Source organism: Mustelus asterias, chromosome 11 (assembly GCF_964213995.1).
Source record: "Mustelus asterias chromosome 11, sMusAst1.hap1.1, whole genome shotgun sequence".
Classification (NCBI taxonomy): domain Eukaryota; kingdom Metazoa; phylum Chordata; class Chondrichthyes; order Carcharhiniformes; family Triakidae; genus Mustelus; species Mustelus asterias.
The window spans coordinates 95198019-95221093 of NC_135811.1; the positions used below are offsets into that span (position 1 = coordinate 95198019).

General features: G+C 44.6%; 1 protein-coding gene across 1 annotated transcript in view; it reads right to left on the reverse strand.

Moving 5' to 3' along the window:
* The window catches only part of psme3 (proteasome activator subunit 3), a 39453-nt gene that overhangs the window by 15276 nt on the left and 1102 nt on the right, over positions 1-23075 (reverse strand). Inside the window, exons 2-5 of the mRNA XM_078223999.1 lie at positions 13438-13470; positions 11798-11860; positions 11092-11199; positions 7276-7324 (exon numbers count right to left, since the gene is read on the reverse strand). Of these exons, the coding sequence (XP_078080125.1) occupies positions 7276-7324; positions 11092-11199; positions 11798-11860; positions 13438-13470 (253 nt within the window). The remainder of the gene's footprint in view (positions 1-7275; positions 7325-11091; positions 11200-11797; positions 11861-13437; positions 13471-23075) is intronic.

Below are 23075 nucleotides of genomic sequence, written 5' to 3' on the forward strand. Positions count from 1 at the left end.
TGAGGCATAGAAATGGAAATGTGTCACATTCACCCTCCCCGGCCCCAAGAAACTCAGTTTGAATCTCTCCACCAGATGTCTACTTCATTGAAACCAAAAGTCACAAATTACCTCCTCTACAATTGTGACCGTAAAACCGCACCTCTCTGATCTAACGTTTTGAGCCCTCTTCCCAAATGAGTGCATGATGAAATATCAACCTGAAAAGTTTGTGTTGCTCCTCTATCCATGGATGCTACCTGAGTTGCGGAGCGTTTACAGGAGGCCACCGTGCGTAAATGCAGACTCTGTTGAGCAATCCACTCAGTCTCATTCACCTCCTCTATTCCCATCGCCTTGTAACGTTATTTTACTCAAGTGCCCACCCAACCTCCTTCTGATCATTGATCACCTCCTCTTCACCACCCTTGTAGGCAGCGAGTTCAATTTTCTGCCTGTATTCCGCTTGACATCCATTCTAATACTTGTCCGCTGACTCCAAAAGTCCTGACCTCAGTTGTGAGTCTAATATGCGGTAACTTTATTGAAGGTCTTTTGAAAAAAAACTAAATGTATTATCTTAGACAATATTCCAACCTGCACTGTTGCTTCCTCCATGAATTTTCAACAAATTGGTCAACTATCAAATATGACCTTCCCTTTCAACTCCGTCTTCCAGGCCCATAGCTCCATTCTTGAACACCTCCAATCAGATTTCTGCAGTTGCCATAGCAGCAAAACAGCCCTCTTCAGAGTCACATTTGACAAGTTATGTGGCTTTGTCCGTGCCAACAGCCCCTCCTCATCCTTTTCACGCAGTCTGCTCCCTTTGACATGATTCGACCACACCATCCTCTCCCTGGTTAGTGTCTAAGGCTGGACCAGACCATGCGCAACCCTAGTGCCTGCCCCATTTGACCCCAAGGTCTAACATTTTCAACTTTCACTCCAAATATAGTCTTGTTTGTTCAGCACCTATTTTTTTCCTTACATCCCTGAAATGTCTTGGAATGTACATTTCTGTGTGAACGGATGTCTGTTGGTTAAGCTGACCCAGAGCAATCCGTGGAACTTTCCAACCAAGATTAAATCACTATTTTTTCTGATCATATGTTTCTATATGCAATGTCTAATCGCTAATGTTGTACGCATCTGGCCAACATTACTCTTTCAATCCTTAACTAGCAAACTGTGTAATTAATCATGGATACAGAGTCAAATGCCAGTACAAGCAATAATTTCCCATAATAAGCAATAAGTTCCCATAATAGATAATTCAGGTCCAGTGTAGATCTAAATATGGATGTTAATGGAGTGACAAATTTACCCTGAATGCATTTTTTCTAAAAACCACAATCCCTCAATTTAATCTTTAGAACATTTCTGATATTTATCTCTTCCAAAGTAATTCCATAATTTGATCATACTAGTAGATGTCAAGACCTCCTTGTCCACCTTAAGGCCGGAATCTCACTGGCCTACCCGCCACGGGAATCGGAGCGGGCGAGGTGGTGGAGCATGGCAAGGTCCGTTGACCTCGGGCAGGATTTTACGGCTTCGGGACGAGTGAGGCCATAAAATCCCGTCCTTAGTCTAGACACCAACTCTTGCCCTCTCCCCTGAGAGGGGGATGGGGGGCAGTTTTACACAAATGGAAAATGCAATAAACTATTTGAACTATCAAGGATAGTTAATCCAGAGAACTTGACAACTCCTTTGTGCTAAAATTATTGTATAAGCAATATCTTCAGACAAGAAATTTCAGCGGCTCAAGAGCCCCACTGCACAAAAGGTTTTACTTAATAATGTTTGGATTTGGAAAGCAAACTTCCTTGCCAAAAAGCATCAGCATACAATTACTGTATAAACATGTCAAGATGTTTGTACAAAGTAGCTTCACAGTTTGGAAGTCTGAATTATGTGACCAACATTAAAACTTGGCTTGACATTAAGACTGCTTTTCCTCTGCCAATGAGGGGAAAGAGCGAGCTTTTTTACACCTTTAAAGACACGCGACCATTGTTTTCCTAGTCTGGTTCTTGGAAACAATACAATTTTCCTCAATCTCAAAGGAGGAGGCGCAGTTGCTACAGTACTAACCAGTGGCCGAGGGCAATGATCTGGGCACATGGGTTCAAATCTGGATTTGGTGTTGTATAATGAGGCAGACTTGATTAGGGAACTTAAGGTGAAGGAACCCTTAGGGAGCAGTGACCACAATATGATAGAATTTACCCTGCAGTTTGAAAAGGGAGAAGCTGCAGTCAGATGTAACGGTATTACAATTAAATAAAGGTAACTACAAAGACATGAGGGAGGAGCTGGCCAGAGTTGATTGGAAAGGGAGCGGAGCAGGGAAGACAGTGGAACAGCAATGGCAGGAGTTTTTGGGGGTTATTTGGGAGGCACAACAGAAATTCATCCCAAGGAGGAGGAAACATGCTAAGGGGTGGACGAGGCATCCACGGCTGATGAGGGAAGTCAAGAACAGCATAAAAGCAAAAGAAAAAGCATACAAAGTGGCAAGGATTAGTGGGAAGCCAGAGGATTGGGAAGCCTTTAAAAGTGAGCAGAGGACAACTAAAAAGCAATAAAGGAGTAGAAGATGAAATATGAGTTTAAGCTAGCTAGTAATATAAAAGAAGATAGGAACAGTTTTTTTCAATATGTAAAAGGCAAGAGATAGACAAAAATAATCATTGGACCACTGGAAAATGAGACTGGAGAACTAATAGGAAACAAAGCAATGGCAGAGGATATCTCCAAATAAATAGTTACTTTGCATCAGTCTTCATGGTGGAAGACACCAGTGGGATGCCAGAGCTCCAGGAGAGTCAGGGGACACAGGTGAGTGTAGTGGCCATCACTAAGGAGAACGTTCTGGGGAAACTGGAAGGTCTGAAGGTGGATAAATCACCTGGACCAGATGGATTGCACCCGAGGGTTCTAAAGAGAAAGCTGAGGAACTTGTGGAGGCATTGGTGGTGATCTTTCAGGAATCACTGAAGACAAGGAGGGGGTGATGTGGAGATGCCGGCGTTGGACTGGGGTGTGCACAGTAAGAAGTCTCACAACACCAGGTTAAAGTCTGACAGGTTTATTTGGCAGCACGAGCTTTCAGAGACTCAAGCTCCTTCATCAGGTGAGTGAGGACTTGTGTTCACAAACAGGGCATATAAAGACACAAACTCAATTTACAAGATAATGGTTGGAATGCGGGTCTTTAAGATAATCAAGTCTTAAAGGTACAGACAATGTGAGTGGAGAGAGGGCCAAGCACAGGTTAAAGAGATGTGTATTGTCTCCAGCCAGGACAGTTAGTGAGATTTTGCAAGCCCAGGTAAGTCGTGGAGGTTACAGATAGTGTGACATGAACCCAAGATCCCGGTTGAGGCCGACCTCATGTGTGCAGAATTTGGCTATCAGTTTCTGCTCAGCGATTCTGCGTTGTCGTGAAGACCGCCTTGCAGAACGCTTACCCAAAGATCAGAGGCTGAATGCCCATGACTGCTGAAGTGTTCCCTGACTGGAAGGGAACACTCCTGCCTGGTGATTGTCGAGCGGTGTTCATTCAAATGTTGTCGAAGTGTCTGCATGGTCTCCCTAATATACCATGCCTCAGGACATCCTTTCTTGCAGCGTATCAGGTAGACAACGTTGGCGGAGTCGCAAGAGTATGTACCGTGTACCTGGTGGATGGTCCGGCACGTCTTGCAGAGGTTGCTGTGGCAGGGTTGTGTGGTGTCGTGGTCACTGTTCTCCTGAAGGCTGGGTAGTTTGCTGCAGACAATGGTCTGTTTGAGGTTGTGCGGTTGTTTAAAGGCAAGAAGTGGAGGTGTGGGGATGGCCTTGGCGAGATATTCGTCTTCATCGGTGACACGTTGAAGGCTCCGGAGAAGATGTTGCAGCTTCTCCGCTCCGGGGAAGTACTGGATGACGAAGAGTACTCTGTCCGCCGTGTCCCGTGTTTGTCTTCCGAGGAGGTCGGTGCGGTTTTCGCTGTGGCGCGTTGGAACTGTCGATCGCCGAGTCGAGCACCATATCCTGTTCTTATGAGGGCATCTTTCAGTGTCTGTAGGTGTCTGTTGCGATCCTCCTCATCTGAGCAGATCCTATGTATACGGAGGGCTGGTCTGTAGGGGATGGCTTCTTTAACGTGTTTAGGGTGGAAGCTGGAGAAGTGGAGCATCGTGAGGTTATCCGTGGGCTTGCGGTATAGTGAAGTGCTGAGGTGACCGTGCTTGATGGAGATGAGTGTGTCCAAGAATGCAACCGATTCCGGAGAGTAGTCCATGGTGAGTCTGATGGTGGGATGGAACTTGTTGATGTCATCATGTAGTTGTTTCAGAGATTGTTCGCCGTGAGTCCAAAGGAAGAAAATGTCATTGATGTATCTAGTGTATAGCATCGGTTGAAGGTCCTGTGCGGTGAAGAGGTCTTGTTCAAACCTGTGCATAAAGACGTTGGCATATTGAGGTCCCCATGGCTGTTCCGTGTGTCTGGATGAAGAACTGGTTGTTGAACGTGAAGGTGAAGACGTTGTGGTCCAGAATGAAGCGGATGAGTTGTAGAATTGCATCTGGAGATTGGCAGTTGTCGGCGTTGAGTACTGAGGCAGTTGCAGCAATGCTGTCATCGTGGGGGATGCTGGTGTAGAGTGCCGAGACATCCATTGTGACGAGGAGTGCTCCTGGTTCAACTGCTCCATGTGTGCTAAGTTTCTGTAGGAAGTCCATAATGTCACAACAGAAGCTGGGGGTTCTTTGTACAATGGGTTTCGACGTATCCAGAGAGGTTCTCACACAGGGTCCCATTGCCTGATACGATGGGACGGCCGGGTGTGTTGGCCTTGTGTATCTTCGGGAGGCAGTAGAGATCTCCAACACAGGGAGTATGTGGGATGAGAGCAAGGAGGGTGCTCTGAAGGTCCGGATCAAAGGTCTTGATCAGTCTGTTGAGTTGACGGGTGTGTTCTTTGGTCGGATCTGCGGGTAACCGTCTGTAGTGTTGCTGGTTGTTCAGTTGTCGGTACACTTCTTTGCAGTAATCCGTTCTGTTCAGTATGACGGTGGCCTCTCCTTTGTCTGCTGGTTTGATGACAATGGTGTGGTTGGTCTTGAGAGCGCGAATGGCGTTGCGTTTTATCCCCACTCTCTACCTTTTGCCAGTCAGCCAATCCTCTATCCATGTCAGGATCTTACCCGTAACACCAAGGGCACTCAACTTATTTAACAGTCTCCTATACGGCACCTTGTCAAAGGCCTTCTGGAAATCTAAATAAATCACGTCCACTGGTTCTCCTTTAACTAACTTCCTTGTTACCTCGTGAAAGAACTCTAACAGATCTGTCAGACATGACCTCCCCTTGACGAAACCATGCTGAACCACCTCACACTTATCTGGGTTGAACTCCATCTGCCACTTCTCCGCCCAGCATAATAAGCAATAAATTCCCATAATAGATAATTTCGGATTGTCTATCATCCAGCGAGCTGGATCCTTGGATATGGAGATGCCCTCAAGAGTTGAAAATTTAAAGGAAAATTTCAAAGGGACCAAACCCTCTGGCAGAAGAATTTGGGCCGCGGGTACAACCAATCCTAGCAGGAGACCCCTTTCTGTGGGATGCAGCCTCTGGCTCGGATGGTCTCCAGGCTTGGACCTGCCCGACTCTGTCTGCGGCTGTGTGGGTAGGCACTCTTAAGGCTGGCTGCGCTGCAAACCTTCCCTGAATTGGGGCCTTGAGTGGGCAAGTCGGCTGCCAGCCTCGGCTTCCCAGGTTTCACCTGACGCAGCACCCCATTATTTTTTTGACCCCAAGAAAATTTAGCCCTTAATATCAGAGAAAGGAATTCAGCTTTCCGAATATTAGTAGCAGTTTCGAGGAAGGAAGAACCTATACGAAGGAGGGGCTGCAACTGAACAGAAGAAGTGGCAAAACAGGGAAATGAAAAGTGATTTAAACTGAGGAGGGCGGCAGGAGGAATAAAGCCAAATCAGAAAGAGCAAGCAGACAAGGTTAAAAAAAAGAGACTTCCACAAGTTGAAAAGTGTTTGCTAAAATGGATACTATGTAGGAATTTAGCTACAATCAAGGTGGGAGTGAAAACTAAAGGTCATTATACTTTTAGGAAAGAGGGAGGGTGGGATTTTGCACGCAACCCGATGTGCATTTTGCAGCGGCGGCCTGCCATTAGCCGGTGGAGGAGTCTTCTGGTTCCACCATCATCAATATGCAAGGGGGGGGGGGCAGTGCCGTTGGTGGAATCCCGCCAGAGTGAACGGTCGCAAAATTCCAGAATTGCAAGATCGATGAAGGAAGGGATAAATGTGAGAGAGACTGAGGACTGACGTACGCAATTGAAGTGGTTGCAGAGTCAGTAAATGTTAAAGATAAAAGGGATTGTTAAAACAATGGTTTTGGACTACACAACCCTAATTGCAGAGGAGAAACAGAAGGAATCTATAGACGGATCGGGGGGGGGGGGGGGGGGGGGGGGGGGTTAATAGGAACAACAGTTATTCTCGGATATTTTCACAGCCCACTTAATTGATTGGGCCAGGGAGAGAAGTAAACGGAAGAAATAAGCATAATAATTTTCTAAAATGTGCGCCGTGCTCCTTCCCAGAAAGATGAGAAAGGAGCTAAATGTAGGTTAGCATCTTTGGAGCAGTGACTGCAACGCAGTAAGGTTTAAGATGCAAAAAGTATCCTCCAGAACTAATGCAAACTTGCAATTTTACTAATCCAGCTAGGGTGAGCTGTATACCCAACAAGTAAACTAAGATGCAATTTCTTTATGCACACTGGGCTTATGGGCAATTTGAGGTTAAATACAACCTACCCAGCTTAATCTCCTTTGACATTCTTTACATGAATTAGCTACTTTTTAATGCAGGAAGCAATAAACATGCGTGTCAATCGGGATAAATCTCCTCATTACACAATTGTACTGACAGTAATGTTCTCACACATACATATCATGGTCTCTTTACGTTAAAGCAGCTAAACACAAACATTTTGAAAAGTTCTTATGCTTAAAATTAAGTAAATTGTTGAGAGAATTTTGTAAGAACTGATTATTATATTTTGAAGTGTTGAAGACGGAAAGAGGTTTTGAGGAACTCCCTTGGAGAGACTTTTTTCTGCTTTAGTTTGTCGGCAATAACACCAGGAAATTGCTCTCCAATTTCTGCATTTTGCAACATTCGGTTTCTCAAGTTTCAAACGCTCACACAGTAAGAACGGCGAATCATTAGCCAAAAAAATTCAGTTCACCATCAGGTTTCCTTTACCTGGGCAATTACTTTCACCATCTTCCAGTTTTCGCTTCTTAATGTTGCGCTGAAATTTAAAACAAAAAAAAAACACATTGAAAATCAAATTCCAAGATCTGGGGAGGAACGAGCGGAAAGCGTAACTAGAGAACGAGAGAGTTAGCAAAGTCACGAGTCCCTCAAGCAAATGTCTAAATAAACTAAAAAGGCCAAGTAGAATTATATCTAAAGAATACAAGAAAACAAAAAGAGATTTACTAGGATGCTACCGGGACTTGATGGTTTGATTTATAAGGAGAGGCTGGATAGACTGGGACTTTTTTTTCTCTGGAGTGTAGGAGGCTCAGAGGTGATCTTATAGAGGTCTATAAAATAATGCGGGGCATAGATCAGCTAGATAGTCAATATCTTTTCCCAAAGGTAGGGGAGTCTAAAAGAGGGCATTGGTTTAAGGTGAGACGGGAGAGATACAAAAGGGTCCAGAGGGGCAGTTTCTTTTTTTACACAGTGATGGGTGTCTGGAACAAGCTGCCAGAAGTAGTAGAGGCGGGTACAATAGTGTCTTTTAAAAAGCATTTAGACAGTTACATGGGTAAGATGGTATAGAAGGATATGGGCAAATTGGGACTAGCTTAGGGGTTTAAAAAAAAGGGGCGGCCTGGACAAGTTGGGCCAAAGGGCCTGTTTCCATGCTGTAAACCTCTATGACTCGGAGTGGAGCAATAACAGTTAAATATTATTTAAATGAGCGAGAGACAGATTGTGAATTGAAAGCAAGAAAATCGTCTTATTCCTTTTTTAAAAATTATGTATAGTTTATTTTACAAGTAGGCTTACATTAGCATTGCAATGAAGTTACTGTGAAAATCTATTGCTGTTCTATATTCCATTAATGTTCCTTGTTTTTTTCATTAGTTTCTTGGCATTCCTCTGCTCCTTCCTGCAGTTTTTTATTCAACCTATTCTGGGCCGGGTGTGCTGGAAGGAATACTGAGCCAGTGAGCCAACCTCCTCATCAACTGAGGAGGGACACTCATCTTGGTTGATAAGACTAATAATACCACTGGGAAAAAGCTCTGGAAGAAGCAATGCTCGACAAGGCTATGATTTAGGTGTGATTCAGGAAGATTTGGGATCACACCAGGAGCTATTGGCTCAAACTCAACCAAACGATGAAAAGTCTTCTCCCTTTGATAGCTATGCAAAATTATTCTGGACAGTCTAAAATCTAGCTTCTGTTAGTCAGGAATCTAATTCAGAAAAAGGGTCAGCAATTCATGTACAAATGGACATCATCACTTAGAAAAGAAAAAGGGTGGCCAGAGTATAAAATAAAGGTAGTGAAAGGAGCTGAAGCTGAAGAATAGGGCGGCACGGTGGCACAGTGGATAGCATTGCTGCCTCACAGCACCAGGGATCCGGGTTCGATTCCAGCCTCGGGTGACTGTCTATGTGGAGTCTGCACAATTCTCTGTGTCTGTGTGGGTTTCCTCCGGTTTCCTCCTGCAGTCCCTAAATTGCCTCTTAGTGTCCCAAGATATGCGGGCTCGGGGGATTAGCAGGATAAGTGTGGGGGGTTAGGGGGATGGGTGAGGCTTGGATAAGATGCTCTGTCAGAGAGTTGGTGCAGACTCGATGGACTGAATGGCCTCCTTATGCACTGTAGGAATTCTACAAGTTGACACTCAGGCATTTGGTGAACCAACAAATGAAAAGCTTTAATCCACACTAAGACCTGACCAGGAATGTTCTTGTGCCAAACTTGGAAAGGCACACACAGCACCTCTGCTGATCAGAGACTTTAAAAATATGTGGGGATGGACTACTTGAGAAGTAACAACTATTATTATATTATTTGTTCATGTCTCTCTTAGTGCATTGCTTTGGTTTTGGCAACAGTATGGTAAAACTTACTGCAAACAGCTGTGATAGCCAGAAGTACAAAAATAAAATACAGCTTGAGAGGGATCCCTTAAAAACCAACACAACACCTGATCATATAACACAGGAGGTTGTTACAAAATTGTTGCTGACGCCAAGTATAGTAATAAAAATGCCGAACACATTACACCTAATATTGGTTTCAGTTTGCAAGCAGATAATGCGAAACGTACAGTAGAATTCCTGGGCATTGTACTGTTATGCTGCTGACCCAATCTTAAAATAAAACTCATAATTCGAAAAAGTAGCATTGCATTCGTGCTCAAGCTTTAATTGTGCACTCCACAAGGAATTCTATGATAATTCTGGGCAGTATGATGGCACAGTGGTTAACACTGCTACCTCACAACGCCAGGGACCCGGGTATAATTTTGGCCTCAGGTGACTGTGTGGTGTTTGCATGTTCTCCCCGTGTCTGCGTGGGTTTCCTCCGGTTTCCCCCCGCATTCCAAAGGTGTGTGGCTTAGGTGGATTGACCATGCTAAACTGCCCCTTAGTATCAGGGGGGGAATTAGCAGGATAAATGCGTGGGGTTGCGGGGATAGGGCCTGGGTGGGATTGTTTGCGTTGCAGGCTTGATGGGCTTCCTTCTGCACTGTAGGGATTCTGGTGATTGCTGTAACTACTAACATTGAGCAGGAAATCATCAGAAAATTTTCTTTCTATTTAAACTGCTGGATAAAGAGATCCCCTCTTTGCAAACACCTACTTAAGTATCAACTCGCCCGCAACAATGGTGGGAGGGGTAAATTCATTTATGGTGTACGGGCATTGCTGGCTCGGCCAGCATTTATTGTCTATCCCTAGTTGCCCTTCAGAAGGTGGTGGTGGTGAGCTGATTTCCTGAACTGGTGCAGTCCATATGGTGTAGGCAGACCTACAGTGCCGCCAGGGATGGAATTCCAGTATTTCGACCCAACAACAGTGAAGGAACAGCGATATATTTCTAAGTCAGGCTGGTGAGTGACTTGGAAGGGAACTGCCAGGTGGTGATACCCCCAGGTAACTGTTGATCTTGTCCTTCGAGCTGCTAGTGGCTTTGGAAGGTGCTGCGTAAAGAACATTGACGAGTTCCTGCAGTGCATCTTGCAGGTGGTACACACGGCTTTCACTGCGCATTGGTGGAGGAGGGTTTGAATGTTTGTGGAAGGGGTGGCAATCAGGCGGGTGGCTTAGTCCTGGATGGTGTCGAGCTTCTTGAGATTCGTTGGAGCTGCACTCATCCAGGCAAGTGGACAGTATTTCATCACACTCCTGACTTGTAACTTGTAGATGACGGACAGGCATGGGGAGGGGGGGCTGTCTGAGGGGGCGGGGCAGGTTCAGGTTCAGAATCCCATGCAGGTGGAGGGATGAGGTGCAAGGGGTGGGGGTGTGCACCGTGCAGGGCTCATAGAACCTCAGTCTGTAAGTTTAAAATAGTTACTCTGAAGTTAGAAGTGCTTTATTTTTTCCTCTCTCTTTCAGAGTAACTATGAGAGTAACACTGGCAGAACCACCCAGAGTTAGCCGCTTTGTTGAATGGTTCTCTGCCCAATGCAATTGTCCAAGCAAAGTTAGCACTTCTGGGCAATTGCTGGATAAGCCCTTACGTGGGAACTGTCGAGAGGGATTCCCAAGTGCGTCTTTGCGGTACCTTCCCAAACCGGATACTGGGAAATCAGGAAGTTATGACCCCCTATATCATCAAGCTGCAAATGTGAAAAACTGTTTTTAAATAAAATGTGAATCCTGGAAAGGCGCCAGAGTTCAGATCTGCCTTCACAAAATATAAGTGGTATTTAAAGTTGATTAATTTTGCCAACTTCCAGGGTTAATTGCTGATCTCTTCAGTTCACATTAACAACTGTCCCAAGAGGGATTTCGTATATCCAATCCTTCTGAAATACTCACTGCACTATCCAAACCGTCATGGCTGTTGGTTAACATTATAGGTTCTGGCACAGGCAAGTTGAGGTCCGAATGAATAGTAGCCAAATCCGAAATATTCAAGAGTGGTTCCTAAAAGGAATGCACCGACAGTTAGATCATTTATAAAACAAAAACCCTCATTCTGGCCATAGATTGTGTAATGAGCCAGTCAGCGTGGACATTGCAATACTGCATGTTCCGTGATAAAAGAAGCCAATTAATTTCCATTTGCATCGGCTACCAACAATAATGAGATACTTTCTAGAAAAAGCCAAAAGGTTTGACTTCCACATCGCTCTACAAATTAAAGTGCTGACTATAATAATGTACACAGATAGAAAGGTCCAACACTTCTCTTTCAGCATTGGATTAAACTGTTTAGTTCAAGTTATTGCATAATTATTCATCGCACAAAATAACAAGAAGACTAACAGAAAACATACAAGTTGTGCAGAGGTGTTCAAATGCAAATTTGTCATTTAAACATGGCAATTATTGTCGGTCTACACAAAGCGATGAACTCAGAGATTCCTCATTCTCAGAGGGAGCGTAGATTAGAGATTCAGCTCTACAATATTGTAACTCTATGCCTAATCTACATGTCTTTTGAGCATTACACACTCAGATTACAGAATTTATCCTAAAATCAATAACTTATTCACATCCACTAAATGTTTATGAATCTTACCTTCAGAAAACCATCTAGTTCCAATAACTTCTTTGGAAAAAAACTTGCAACTAAGTCTTCTGCCTAAAATGCAAATCAGGAAAAAAAAGCCCTCATCAGACTGGCTGTTTCCAACAACAGTGCTTCATGCTGGATAATTAATGCACAAGTGACATGCCAATTTTATTGGTTTATTATATTTTTTATGGACCAAAATCTTCAGACTTGGTTCATACATTTCTGGGTAAGGAAGAAAGAGGCTAACAGAAAAGACTTGGGTATATACAGTAATTCCTCAAAGTTTAGTTTCATTCCTGAATAGCAAAAATGAAACTATTTAATTCAGATTTTCTCATTATAGCCATTGTGCAAGTTGTATTTAGGATCTTTCCTGTGAGAAAAATATATTAAAACATTCTACCATAACTTGAAATACTGTACATTCCTAAATGCCTTAAATGGGTAAGATACTGTGTCAGAGAGTTGCTTTAGACTCGATGGCCTCCTCTGAACTGTAGGGATTTTATGATGATTCAAAACTGGAGCCCGCAAAGGAAACCCGCGGAGACACGGGGAGAATGTGCAAGACTGTCTGTGTGACAGTCACCCGAGGTCAGAATTGAACCCGTTTCCCTGGCACTGTGAGACAGCAGTGCTAACCACTGTGCTACCATTCAATGATGTGGAGATGCCGGCGTTGGACTGGGGTAAACACAGTAAGAGTTTTAACAACACCAGGTTAAAGTCCAACAGGTTTATTTGGTAGCAAATGCCATTAGCTTTCGGAGCCCTGCTCCTTCGTCAGATGGAGTGGATATCTCCATCCGACGAAGGAGCAGGGCTCCGAAAGCTAATGGCATTTGCTACTGTTCAATGCCAATATCAGGAGAAGAAATTAAATCTCTCTGCTGCATTGCCGAAGCCCCACAGTACTATAGAATCAGGCATCTTCCAAATAATACCAAAGGGCAGCACTGTTGACCCATATTCCTTTCTCACAACAAGCGCAACAGGCTGGGTCTGACCAGCTGTACAATTCCATACCCACCCCACCACAAACTGGCCCATGATCCCAACAGTAATACCATAATGGGATAAAACGCAATATTAAAAAAAAAATCAATAAATAGGTACGCTCATGTTTCCAGCAGGAAGTTTAAGGCAGGGACCTCATAGAAATCATAGAAACCCTACAGTACAGAAAGAGGCCATTCGGCCCATCGAGTCTGCACCAACCACAATCCCACCCAGGCCCTACCCCCATATCCCTACATCTTTTACCCACTAATCCCTCTAATCTACACATCTCAGGACACGAAGGGGCAATTTAAGCATGGCCAATCAACCTAACCCGCACATCTTTGGACTGTGGGAGGAAACCGGAGCACCCGGAGGAAACCCACGCAGACACGAGGAGAATGTGCACACTCCACACAGACAGTGACCCAAGCTGGGAATCGAACCCAGGACCTGGGAGCTGTAAAGCAGCAGTGCTACCCACTGTGCTACCGTGCCGACCTGGGAGCTGACTGTCTCCTCACTTAGCAGCGAATAATTAATGATTCTAGTTAGATGCGAAGCCAGAGGGAAAACAATTGAGAGATATAAATAGCCACTTCATCTGCCATTTACAACATTTTGTGAACCAAATTGCTACTTACTTCAGCGGTCATTCGCTCCCTGAAAGCATCCACCTGAACAGAGAAAGAAAACCCAAGTTATTTTATGACTACAGTAATTGGAAAAATGCATCACATATTGCAAAGATTTTCAAACCGGGGTTCCTGAATCTTACTTGCAAAGCTCTGATTTCTAGCAATCTTTCATCACATTTCAGTCAAAGGAACACAGCAAGACAATGGTTTAGTCCCTCAAGCCTGTTTTGCCATTCAGCAAGATCATGACTACTCAACATTAAAAACTCCGTCCACCCACCTTCTGTCTTGTATCTCTTAATATCTTTGGTTAACAGAAATACATCGACCTGATTTAAAATTAATCAATCTAGCATCAACTGACATTTGCGGAAGAGATTTTCCAAACTTCTACCTGCCTTTGTATGTAAAAGTGTTCCCGAACTTCACTCCTCCTGTAAGGCCAGCTCTAACTTTTCAACAATGCCCCTTTTGCTCCGACTCTTCAAACAGTGGAAACGGTTTCGCTCTGCCATCCCATCCATTCCCCTCAATGTCTTGAAATCTTTGATCATATAACGCCTTTAATTCTTTTCAATTCCAAGGACCACAATCCCAGCCTGTGCAGTCCAGGCACTGAGCAACTCACTGAGTGCCATTCATTCCCCCACCTTCACCTGGAACCCCGCACATTCTTCCTTTTCAGATAAAATCCCAATTCCACTGGATGCTTCAATTGAACCTTTCTCCACCACACTTACAGGTAGTGCATTCCAAATTCTAACCACTCACTGTTCTATCCTCTTAGATCCAAAGTGGATGATCTTACATTTCTTTCATTCATTCTTAAGTTATGCTGTCGCTGGCTGGGCCATCATTTATTGTCCATCCCTTACCCTTCCAGCTGGTAATAGTTGTGGGTTTAGAAGGTGCTGTCTCAGCAGACTTGCAGGTTAGATAACCTGCAGTTATCTAACACGTTGTACACACTGCTGACATTGCACATCGGTGGTGGAGGGATTGAATGTTTGTGAATGGGGTGCTGATTAAGCAGGCTGCTTTGTCCTGGATGGGGTCGAGCTTCTTGAGTGTTAATCACAGAATAGAAAATCATAGAATCCCTACAGTACAGAAAGAGGCCATTCGGCCCATCGAGTCTGCACCGACCACAATCCCACCCAGGCCCTACCCCCATATCCCTACATATTTACCCACTAATCCCTCGAACCTACGCATCGCAGGACACTAAGGGCAATTTTAGCATGGCCAATCAACCTAACCCGCACATCTTTGGACTGTGGGAGGAAACCGGAGGAAACCCACGCAGACACAAGGAGAATGTGCAAACTCCACACAGACAGCGAGTGACCCAAGCCGGGAATCGAACCCAGGTCCCTGGCGCTGTGAAGCAGCAGTGCTAACCACTGTGCTAACCACTGTGCTACTGTGCCGCCCATTGTTTGGAGCTGTACCCACCCAGGCAAGTGGAAAGTATTCCATCACATTCCTAACTCGTCTACATTGACATCCATTCGTCACAAGTTTTGCCCATTCACCAATAAATTCTCTCTTCTCATTGATATCATTTAATTCTTCACCATGAAGGTGACTCCTGCCCCGCTGCCATTCTCCTATCTTTCATGTAGACCTTATAATCTGTTATACTTGGCCCTCAGTCCTGAGCCAACCAATCAGGCATTAATTCTCATTTAAGGATCTATTGAGGTTCTAACAATAAACACATTATTCTCCTTTGGATAGCTGATAACATCTTCCAGAAAGGAGTATCATAAAAAATTCTATTATCTGGCATGTACGGTGAATGGGTGGTGCCAGTTAACCAAAAATGCGGTCTACCAAAGAGACCAACGTTTTCAACCAGCTAGAAAGTTTCTGGGTGATAGCGTGGTGATGCTGGTGTAGTAATCTTGCGGACGCTGTGGGAGCAGATGAATTTAGCGAGCGATGCTGAGGGAATACAATGGAAGGTAGACTCTGGTGCAAGGCCAGGTCTTGGATAACAAGCACCCGTGATGGTGACATTTTTTAGTGGTTCTGAGAGAGTGGAGCCGACAGGGGACAAGGGCTAGCACCAGCTTCAGAGGGATGAGAGACACCTCCAGTCGGAAAACAGACCCCACAGGAATTCCGGTTAGTAAAGAATTCCAGTTGGTAGAGCGCAGAGTAGTACGAGGTTTACTGCACAAGTATCCCATGGAATACAACAATATTTCTGGAGGCTAACCCATAAATAGATTTGAAAAGCACTGCAGTACATGTAATGCCTTAAAAGGTTGCTAGTAATTTAAAAAGCAAATGACGATGGTACGAGTAGGACATATCTCAGGGCTTTGGAAGAGTTGAGAGTCATAGAATCAATGGCATGGAGACAGGCCCTTTGGCCCAAACTGGTCCATGCCGACCAAAATGTCCATCTAAGCTAACCCCATTTGGCCCATGTCCCTCTAAATCTTTCCTATCCACGTATCTGTCCAAATACTCACAGTGCCAGGGACCCGGGTTCGATTCCCGACTTAGGCGACTGTGCAAACTCCACGCAGACATTCTCCCCACGTCTGCATGGGTTTCCTCCTACAATCTGAAAGACATGCTGATTAGGTGCATTGACCCGAAGAGGCGCCGGAGTGTGGCGACTGGGGGAATTTCACGGTAACTTCATTGCAGTGTTAATGTGACTAATAAATAAACTTTACATCTGCACGGGTAAACAAATTTGTGATGGGGGGGGGGGGGGGTAGGGGTCACGAACGACGGGAGTTGACTGTAGATTGTAGACATGAGATTATCAAATACTTCTGCAAATTAATACATTGATCCTAGTTTTGTTAGGGGACTAACTATGGAGCAACTGCATGCAGAAAGCGAGAAAAATTACAATCAATCAGAGTTGACAACAACCAATGGTAAACATTTGAGACACAATGCAAATGCAGTGAGCCAATGGATTGAGTTAAAGATGTTTGCTTCATAATTTTCTGCAATAGCCATAGATTTTTGAATATTAATTTTGGAGTTAATACAAGAACTTTTCACGGCCAATTATCGTCCCATCATTCAACTCTCGATCATCAGCAAAGTGATGGAAGGGGTCATCAACAGCGCTACCAAGCGGCACTAACTCAGCAATAACCTGCTCACAGACCCACAGTTTGGGTTCTGCCAGCGTCACTCAGCTCCCGAGCTCATAACAGCCTTGGTTCAAACATGGACAAAAGAGCTGAACTCCAGATGTGAGGGGAAAGTGACTGTTCTCGACATCAAGGCAGTATTTGACTGAGTGTGGCAACAAGGAGCCCGAGCAAAACTGGAGTCAATGGGAATCTGGGGAAAACTCTCCACTGGTTGGGGTCATATCTGGCACAAAGGAAAATGGTTGTGACGGTTAGAAGTCAATTAGGAGTTCCTCAAGGTAGTGTCCCCGGCCCAACTATCTTCAGCTGCTTCATCAATGATCTTCCTTCCATCATAAGATCAGAAGTGGGGATGTTCGCCGATGATTGCACAATGTTCAGCACCATTCATGACTCCTCAGATACTGAAGCCGTCCATGTCCAAATGCAGCAAGATATAGACAATATCCAGGTGTGGGCTGACAAGTGGCAAGTAACATTCACATCACACAAGTGCCAGTCAATGACCACCTCCATCCAACAAGAGAGAATCTAACCATCGCCCCATGACATTCAATGGCATTATGATCACTGAAACCCCCACTAGCGAAATCTTAGGGTGACAACTGACCAGAAACTGAACTGTGGCTACCAGAGCAAACCAAAGGCTAGAAATCCTGAAGCAAGTAACTCGCCTCCTGACCTTCCAAAGTCTGTCTACAAGGCACAAGTCAGGAGTGTAACGGAATACTTTCCACTTGCCTGGATGAGTGCAGCTCCAACAACACTCAAGAAGCGCAACACCATCCAGGATAAAGCAATCCACTTGGTTGCTACTCCAACACAAACATTCAATTCCTCCACCACCACAGTGGCAATGTCCCATCACAAGATGTACTGTAGGAATTCACCAAGGTCCCTTAGACAGCATTTTCCAAACCAACAATTATTACCATTGAGAAGGACAAGAGCAGCAGATACCAGGGAACACCACCACTTGGAGGTTCCCTCTAAGTCACACACCATCCTGACTTGGAAATATATCACCGTTCCTTCACTGTCGCTGGGTCAAAATCCTGGAATTTCCTCCCTAACAGCACTGAGGATATATCTACACAGCGGTTCAAGAGGGCAGCTCACCACCGTCTTCTGAAGGGCAATTAAGGGTGGGCAATAAATGTTGGGCTCGCCAGTGACACCCACATCCCATTAATGAATTTCTAAAAAATCCAGAAGTAGAGCCATCAACTTTAAGCATGGTAAGGAAGGAACACCTAGCCATGAGCAATACATCTATTAGACGGCAAAATTATTGATAAGTCTAATTATTTTTGAATAGAGTAGAAATTCAACATGTTTGTTTGAGCTTATGATGCCAGAAATCTTGAAAAAAGACTAATCTTAAGAATTCTGGGGATCAGCCCAACAGTGGGTGAGAAAAAGCCATTACCACAAATTACCTTCCCCTACACACTGCCTTTTCTGGCTAACATTTTTTTTTTAAAGTGTATTTATTATTGTCACAAGTAAGCTTACATTAACACTGCAATGAAGTTACTGTGAAAATCCCCTAATTGCCACACTCTGGCGCCTGTTCGGGTACATGGGAGGGAGAATTTTGCATGGCCAATGCATCTTTCCAGCATGTCTTTTGGACTGTGGGAGGAAACCTGAGCACCCGGAGGAAACCTACGCAGACATGGGGAGAATGTGCAGACTCCGCACAGACAGTGACCCAAGCCGGGAATCGAACCCAGGTCCCTGGCGCTGTGAGGCAGCAGTGCTAACCACTGTGCCACGCTGCCGCCCAATAACGAACCACAGAATCTTTACCGTGCAGGAGGCCATTCAGCTCATTGAGTCTGCCCTGGTTCTCTGAAAGAGCACTCAATCTAGTCCCACTCCCCTGCCTTATCCCGTAATCTTGCACATAGGTAGCAACCCAATTCCAATTTGAATACCTCGATCGAACTGCCTCCTTCACCCTCTCAGGACGTTTGTTCCAGATTCCAACCACCCTCTGGGTAAAAAAAAAAATTCTCTCATCACTTTTACTCCTTTTTGCCCACTATTGTCAATCCATGCCCACCAGTTCTTTGTGCTCTCCAGTAGGAACAGTTTCTCGCTATTTACCCTGTCCAAACCCCTCAGAATCCTGAATCCCCCTAACAAGCCTCCTCTCAGCCTTCTTTTCTCCAGGCAAATTACCTCTCCAATCTATTCTCATAGCTACTGCTCTTTTTGCTTGGAATCATTCTTGTAACTCTCCTCTGTACTCTCGCCAATGCCTTCACACCCGTATGGTGCCCAGAACTGGACGCAGTACTCCAGACAAGGCTTAACTAGTGCCTTATATAAGTTCAAGATGAACTCCTTACTCTTGGAGTGAATGCCCCTATTAATAAAGCGCAAGATATTATATGCTTTATTAACTGCTCTCAACATGCACTGCCATCTTCAATGAATTATGTACATAATTCATTCTCTCTGTTCCTGCACCTCCTTTAGAGTTTCTCCCTTTGTTTTAGAATGTCTCTCCACATTCTTCCTGCAAAAGACCATTACTAGTGCCGCTGCAATTTCCACTCTCACTTCCCTCAGAACCCTTGGATGCACTCATCCAGTCTTGGTAGCTTATTGATTTTAAGTAAAGATAGCCCAGCACCTCCTCCTTCTTCTTAATTTTAAGTTCCTTTAGTACACCAGTTACTTCCCCTCTCACCTCAGTCAGGGTAGCTTCTTCTTCCTTTGTCAAGACAGATGCAGTGGTAACCCCAAGATGTTAAAACAAAAGATGTGAAGCAGAAATGTCTTGGGGGTCCCCTTCAAAGTTTAATACTTCCCGTCTCCACATGCAAGCCCTTATCTGAGGAAGGATGTCCTTGCTATAGAGGGAGTGCAGCGAAGGTTTACCAGGCTGATTCCTCGGATGGCAGGTCTATCATATGAGGAGAGACTAAGGCGGTTAGGATTGTGTTCATTGGAGTTTAGAAGAGTGAGACGGTATCTCGTAGAAACTTATAAAACTCTAACAGGATTCGACAGGGTAGATTCAGAAAGAATGCTCCCAATAGTGGGGGAGTCTAGAACTAGGGGTCATAGTTTGAGGATAAGGGGTAAAATGTTCAGAACGGAATGAGGAGAAATTTCTTCACCCAGTGGGTGGTGAGAATGTGGAATTCACTACCACAGAATGTAGTTGAGGCCAAAACATTGTCTGATTTCAAGAAGAAATTAGATACAGCTTTTGGGACTAAAGGGATAGAACATAGAACAGTACAGCACAGAACAGTCCCTTCGGCCCACGATGTTGTGCCGAGCTTTATCTGAAACCAAGATCAAGCTATCCCACTCTCTATCATCCTGGTGTGCTCCATGTGCCTATCCAAAACCGCTTAAATGTTCCTAAAGTGTCTGACTCCACTATCACTGCAAGGGATATGGGTGGAAGGTGGGTGGGTGGATGGGCAATCAGGATATTGAATTAGTTGATCAGCCATGATCGTAATGAATGGCGGAGCAGACTCGAAGGGCCGAATGACCTACTCCTGCTTCTAGTTTCTATGTCCCCTTTTTTATTCCTTATTAAGCCCTGCTCTTTACCACACTGTTATTATTTATATGCATATAGCAGACCTTGAGATCCCTTTTTCTGGCTGCCAGTCTCTTCTCATGCTCTCCCTTCACTTTTCTTTTAGTTTTTCACTTTCCCTCTGGTCCTTCTATATTCAGCCCAATTCTCCATTGTATTTTCTACCTGACATCTGTTATATGCACATTATTTTTCCTTTCCATCTCCACTTCAATCATTTCATCTCCATTTCAATCTATCTCATCACCCAGGGCTGTCTGGATTTATTTGTCCTACCTGTCCCCTTCAAGGAAATATAAATTGACGTTGTCTGCAATGGTAGTTGCAATGCCAATTAAGCAGGGTGTTTTGTCCTAGGTGGTGTGAGGTCCACGAGTGTTGTTGGAGCTGCACTTTGCCTATCAAGCAATTGGGACTATCTTCGGGGTTTGAAAAAAAAGGGGCGGCATGGACAAGCTTCCATGCTGTAAACCACTATGACTCTTCGAAGATGGCCCATTTTTCAGCCACCATCTTTTCTGCCAACATTTGATTCAGACTCTCATACATTCTTATCCCACTGAAGTTTGCTTTCTCCTGATTAATTATCCCTGATCTGCATTGCTCTTTGATTGTTTACCTTGGCCAATCTAAACCTTATGATGCAATGGACGCCAATACATTCCTGCTTCACATCTTTTGTTTTAACATCTTTTGAGGGGGGGGGGTTTAACCACTGACCAGAAATCTAACCAGGCCAGACATATAAAGAACTCATCTCCTGACTCCCCAAAATCTGTCTATCATCTACTAGGCACAAGTCAGAGGTGTGATGGCATACTCTCCACTTGTCTGGAAGAGTGCAGCTCCAACAACACTCGTGGACCTCACACCATCTAGGATAAACAGCCTGCTTAATTGGCATTGCAACTACCACCAACACACAGTGGCTGCAATGTGTATAATCTAGAAGATATTATAGAATTATTGTACAGAATTTACAGCAGAGAGACTATGCAATTGGTCTGTTAGTGTTCATGTTCCACACAAATCGGCTTGGGTCACTGTCTGTGCAGAATCTGCATGTTCTCCCCGTGGGTTTCCTTCAGGTGCACCGGTTTCCTCCCATAGTCTGAAAGATGTGCTGGTTAGATGCATTGGCCATGCTAAATTCTCCCTCAGTGTACCCAAACAGGTGCCGGAATATGGAAACTAGAGGGGTTTTCACGGTAACTTCATTGCAATGTTAATGTAAGCCTACTTGTGACACTAATAAATAAACCTAAACTTAATCTCCTTCTGACCCTACTTTATCTAACCCCATCAGCATTTCCTCCGTCCTTTTCTGCTATTCATAACTACTCCATAACTAACCAAAGTTCCTCCGATAGCACCTTCCAAACCCACGACTTCTGCCACCTGGAAGGACAATGGCAGCCTAGTGCACGGAAACACCACGACCTCCATTCCACACGCCATTGTGACTTGGAAATATATTGCCATTCCTTCACTGTTGTGGGTCAAAATCCTGGAACTGCCTCTCCAACATCACAATGGGCATACCTATACCACAGGGAATGCAGCGGTTCAAGAAGGCAGGTCCCCACCACCTTCTCAAGCGCAATTAGACACGGGGAATTAATGCTGGTCTAGCCAGTGACACCTACATCGCCATGAATTAATTTTTCAGAAGTTAACAAAAACACCATGGCAAATAACATTACTGGGTCAGCCATTATACAGAAGCATAGAATCCCTACAGTGCAGAAAGAGGCCATTTGGCCCATCATGTTTGCACCGATCACAATCCCACCCACGCCCTATCCCCATAACCCCACTTATTTACTTTGCTAACCCCCTGACTATGGGGCAATTTAGCATAGCCAATCAACCTAATCCACATATCTTTGGACTGTGGGAGGAAACCCACGCAGACACAGGGAAAACGTGCAAACTCCACACAAACAGTTCCCCAAGCTGGGAATCGAACCTGGCACCCAGGTGTTGTGAGGCAGCAGTACTAATCGCCCTGGTGCCACCCCAGATTGGAAGTAAATGAGAGCAGATCACTATTTTATATATTTGATCCCAGAGAATATTTATTTGCAGCTAACGGTCTTTAAAGTTAGAATTATTACACAGAATTTACAGCATAGAAGCACACTTTAAAACTGGTCTGTTAATGTTTATACTCCACACAAGCTCTTTCCTGCCCCTCAATCAACATTTCTGTTATTCATAACTACCCCATGCAGTAACAATTCACATATTCTGATCACTCTCTGGATAAACAGGTTTCTCCTCAGTTCTTCCTGGATTTATTAGTGACTGCTTGTCCCCTAGCTTTGGACTCTTAATTGCCTGACAAACTACATCCTTAAATGATCCTTGTCCTGTCCTACAGTGTTCATTCACTCAACATATCAAGTCTTCCAAATCTCACCTCTCACATCAACTGACAGCAGAGTCATTATCCACAATGTCCCTGCATCTCCTAAATTCATCTGCCATATCCCCATCAGAGACAAGTTGTTACTGAAATGCACCAACAAAACTGACTGGGAATATTTAAATGGGCGAAATGCCTGCAGGTGACAACACCACCTCAGCAAGAAGTCAAAACTTAGATTTCCTGAGAGCCTGGAAGATGAATTCTTGTGACAGCTTAACGTTGGTTTGATGTGAGAGTGGGTTCTAACAGAGCAGGAATGGGGGTGTGAGGAAAGAAAGAGATGGGAGCTTACTGAAGACATTGTTTAAGCATCCCTTCATTCGGTCTGTCGAGCCTGCACCGACAACAATCCCACGCAGGCCCTATCCCCATAACTGCTAATCCCCCTGTCTCTTAGGGGCAATCTATAATGGCCAATCAACCTAACCTGCACATCCATGGATTGTGGGAGGAAACCAGAGCATCCGGAGGAAACCCACGCAGACATGGGGAGAATGTGCAAGGTTGACAA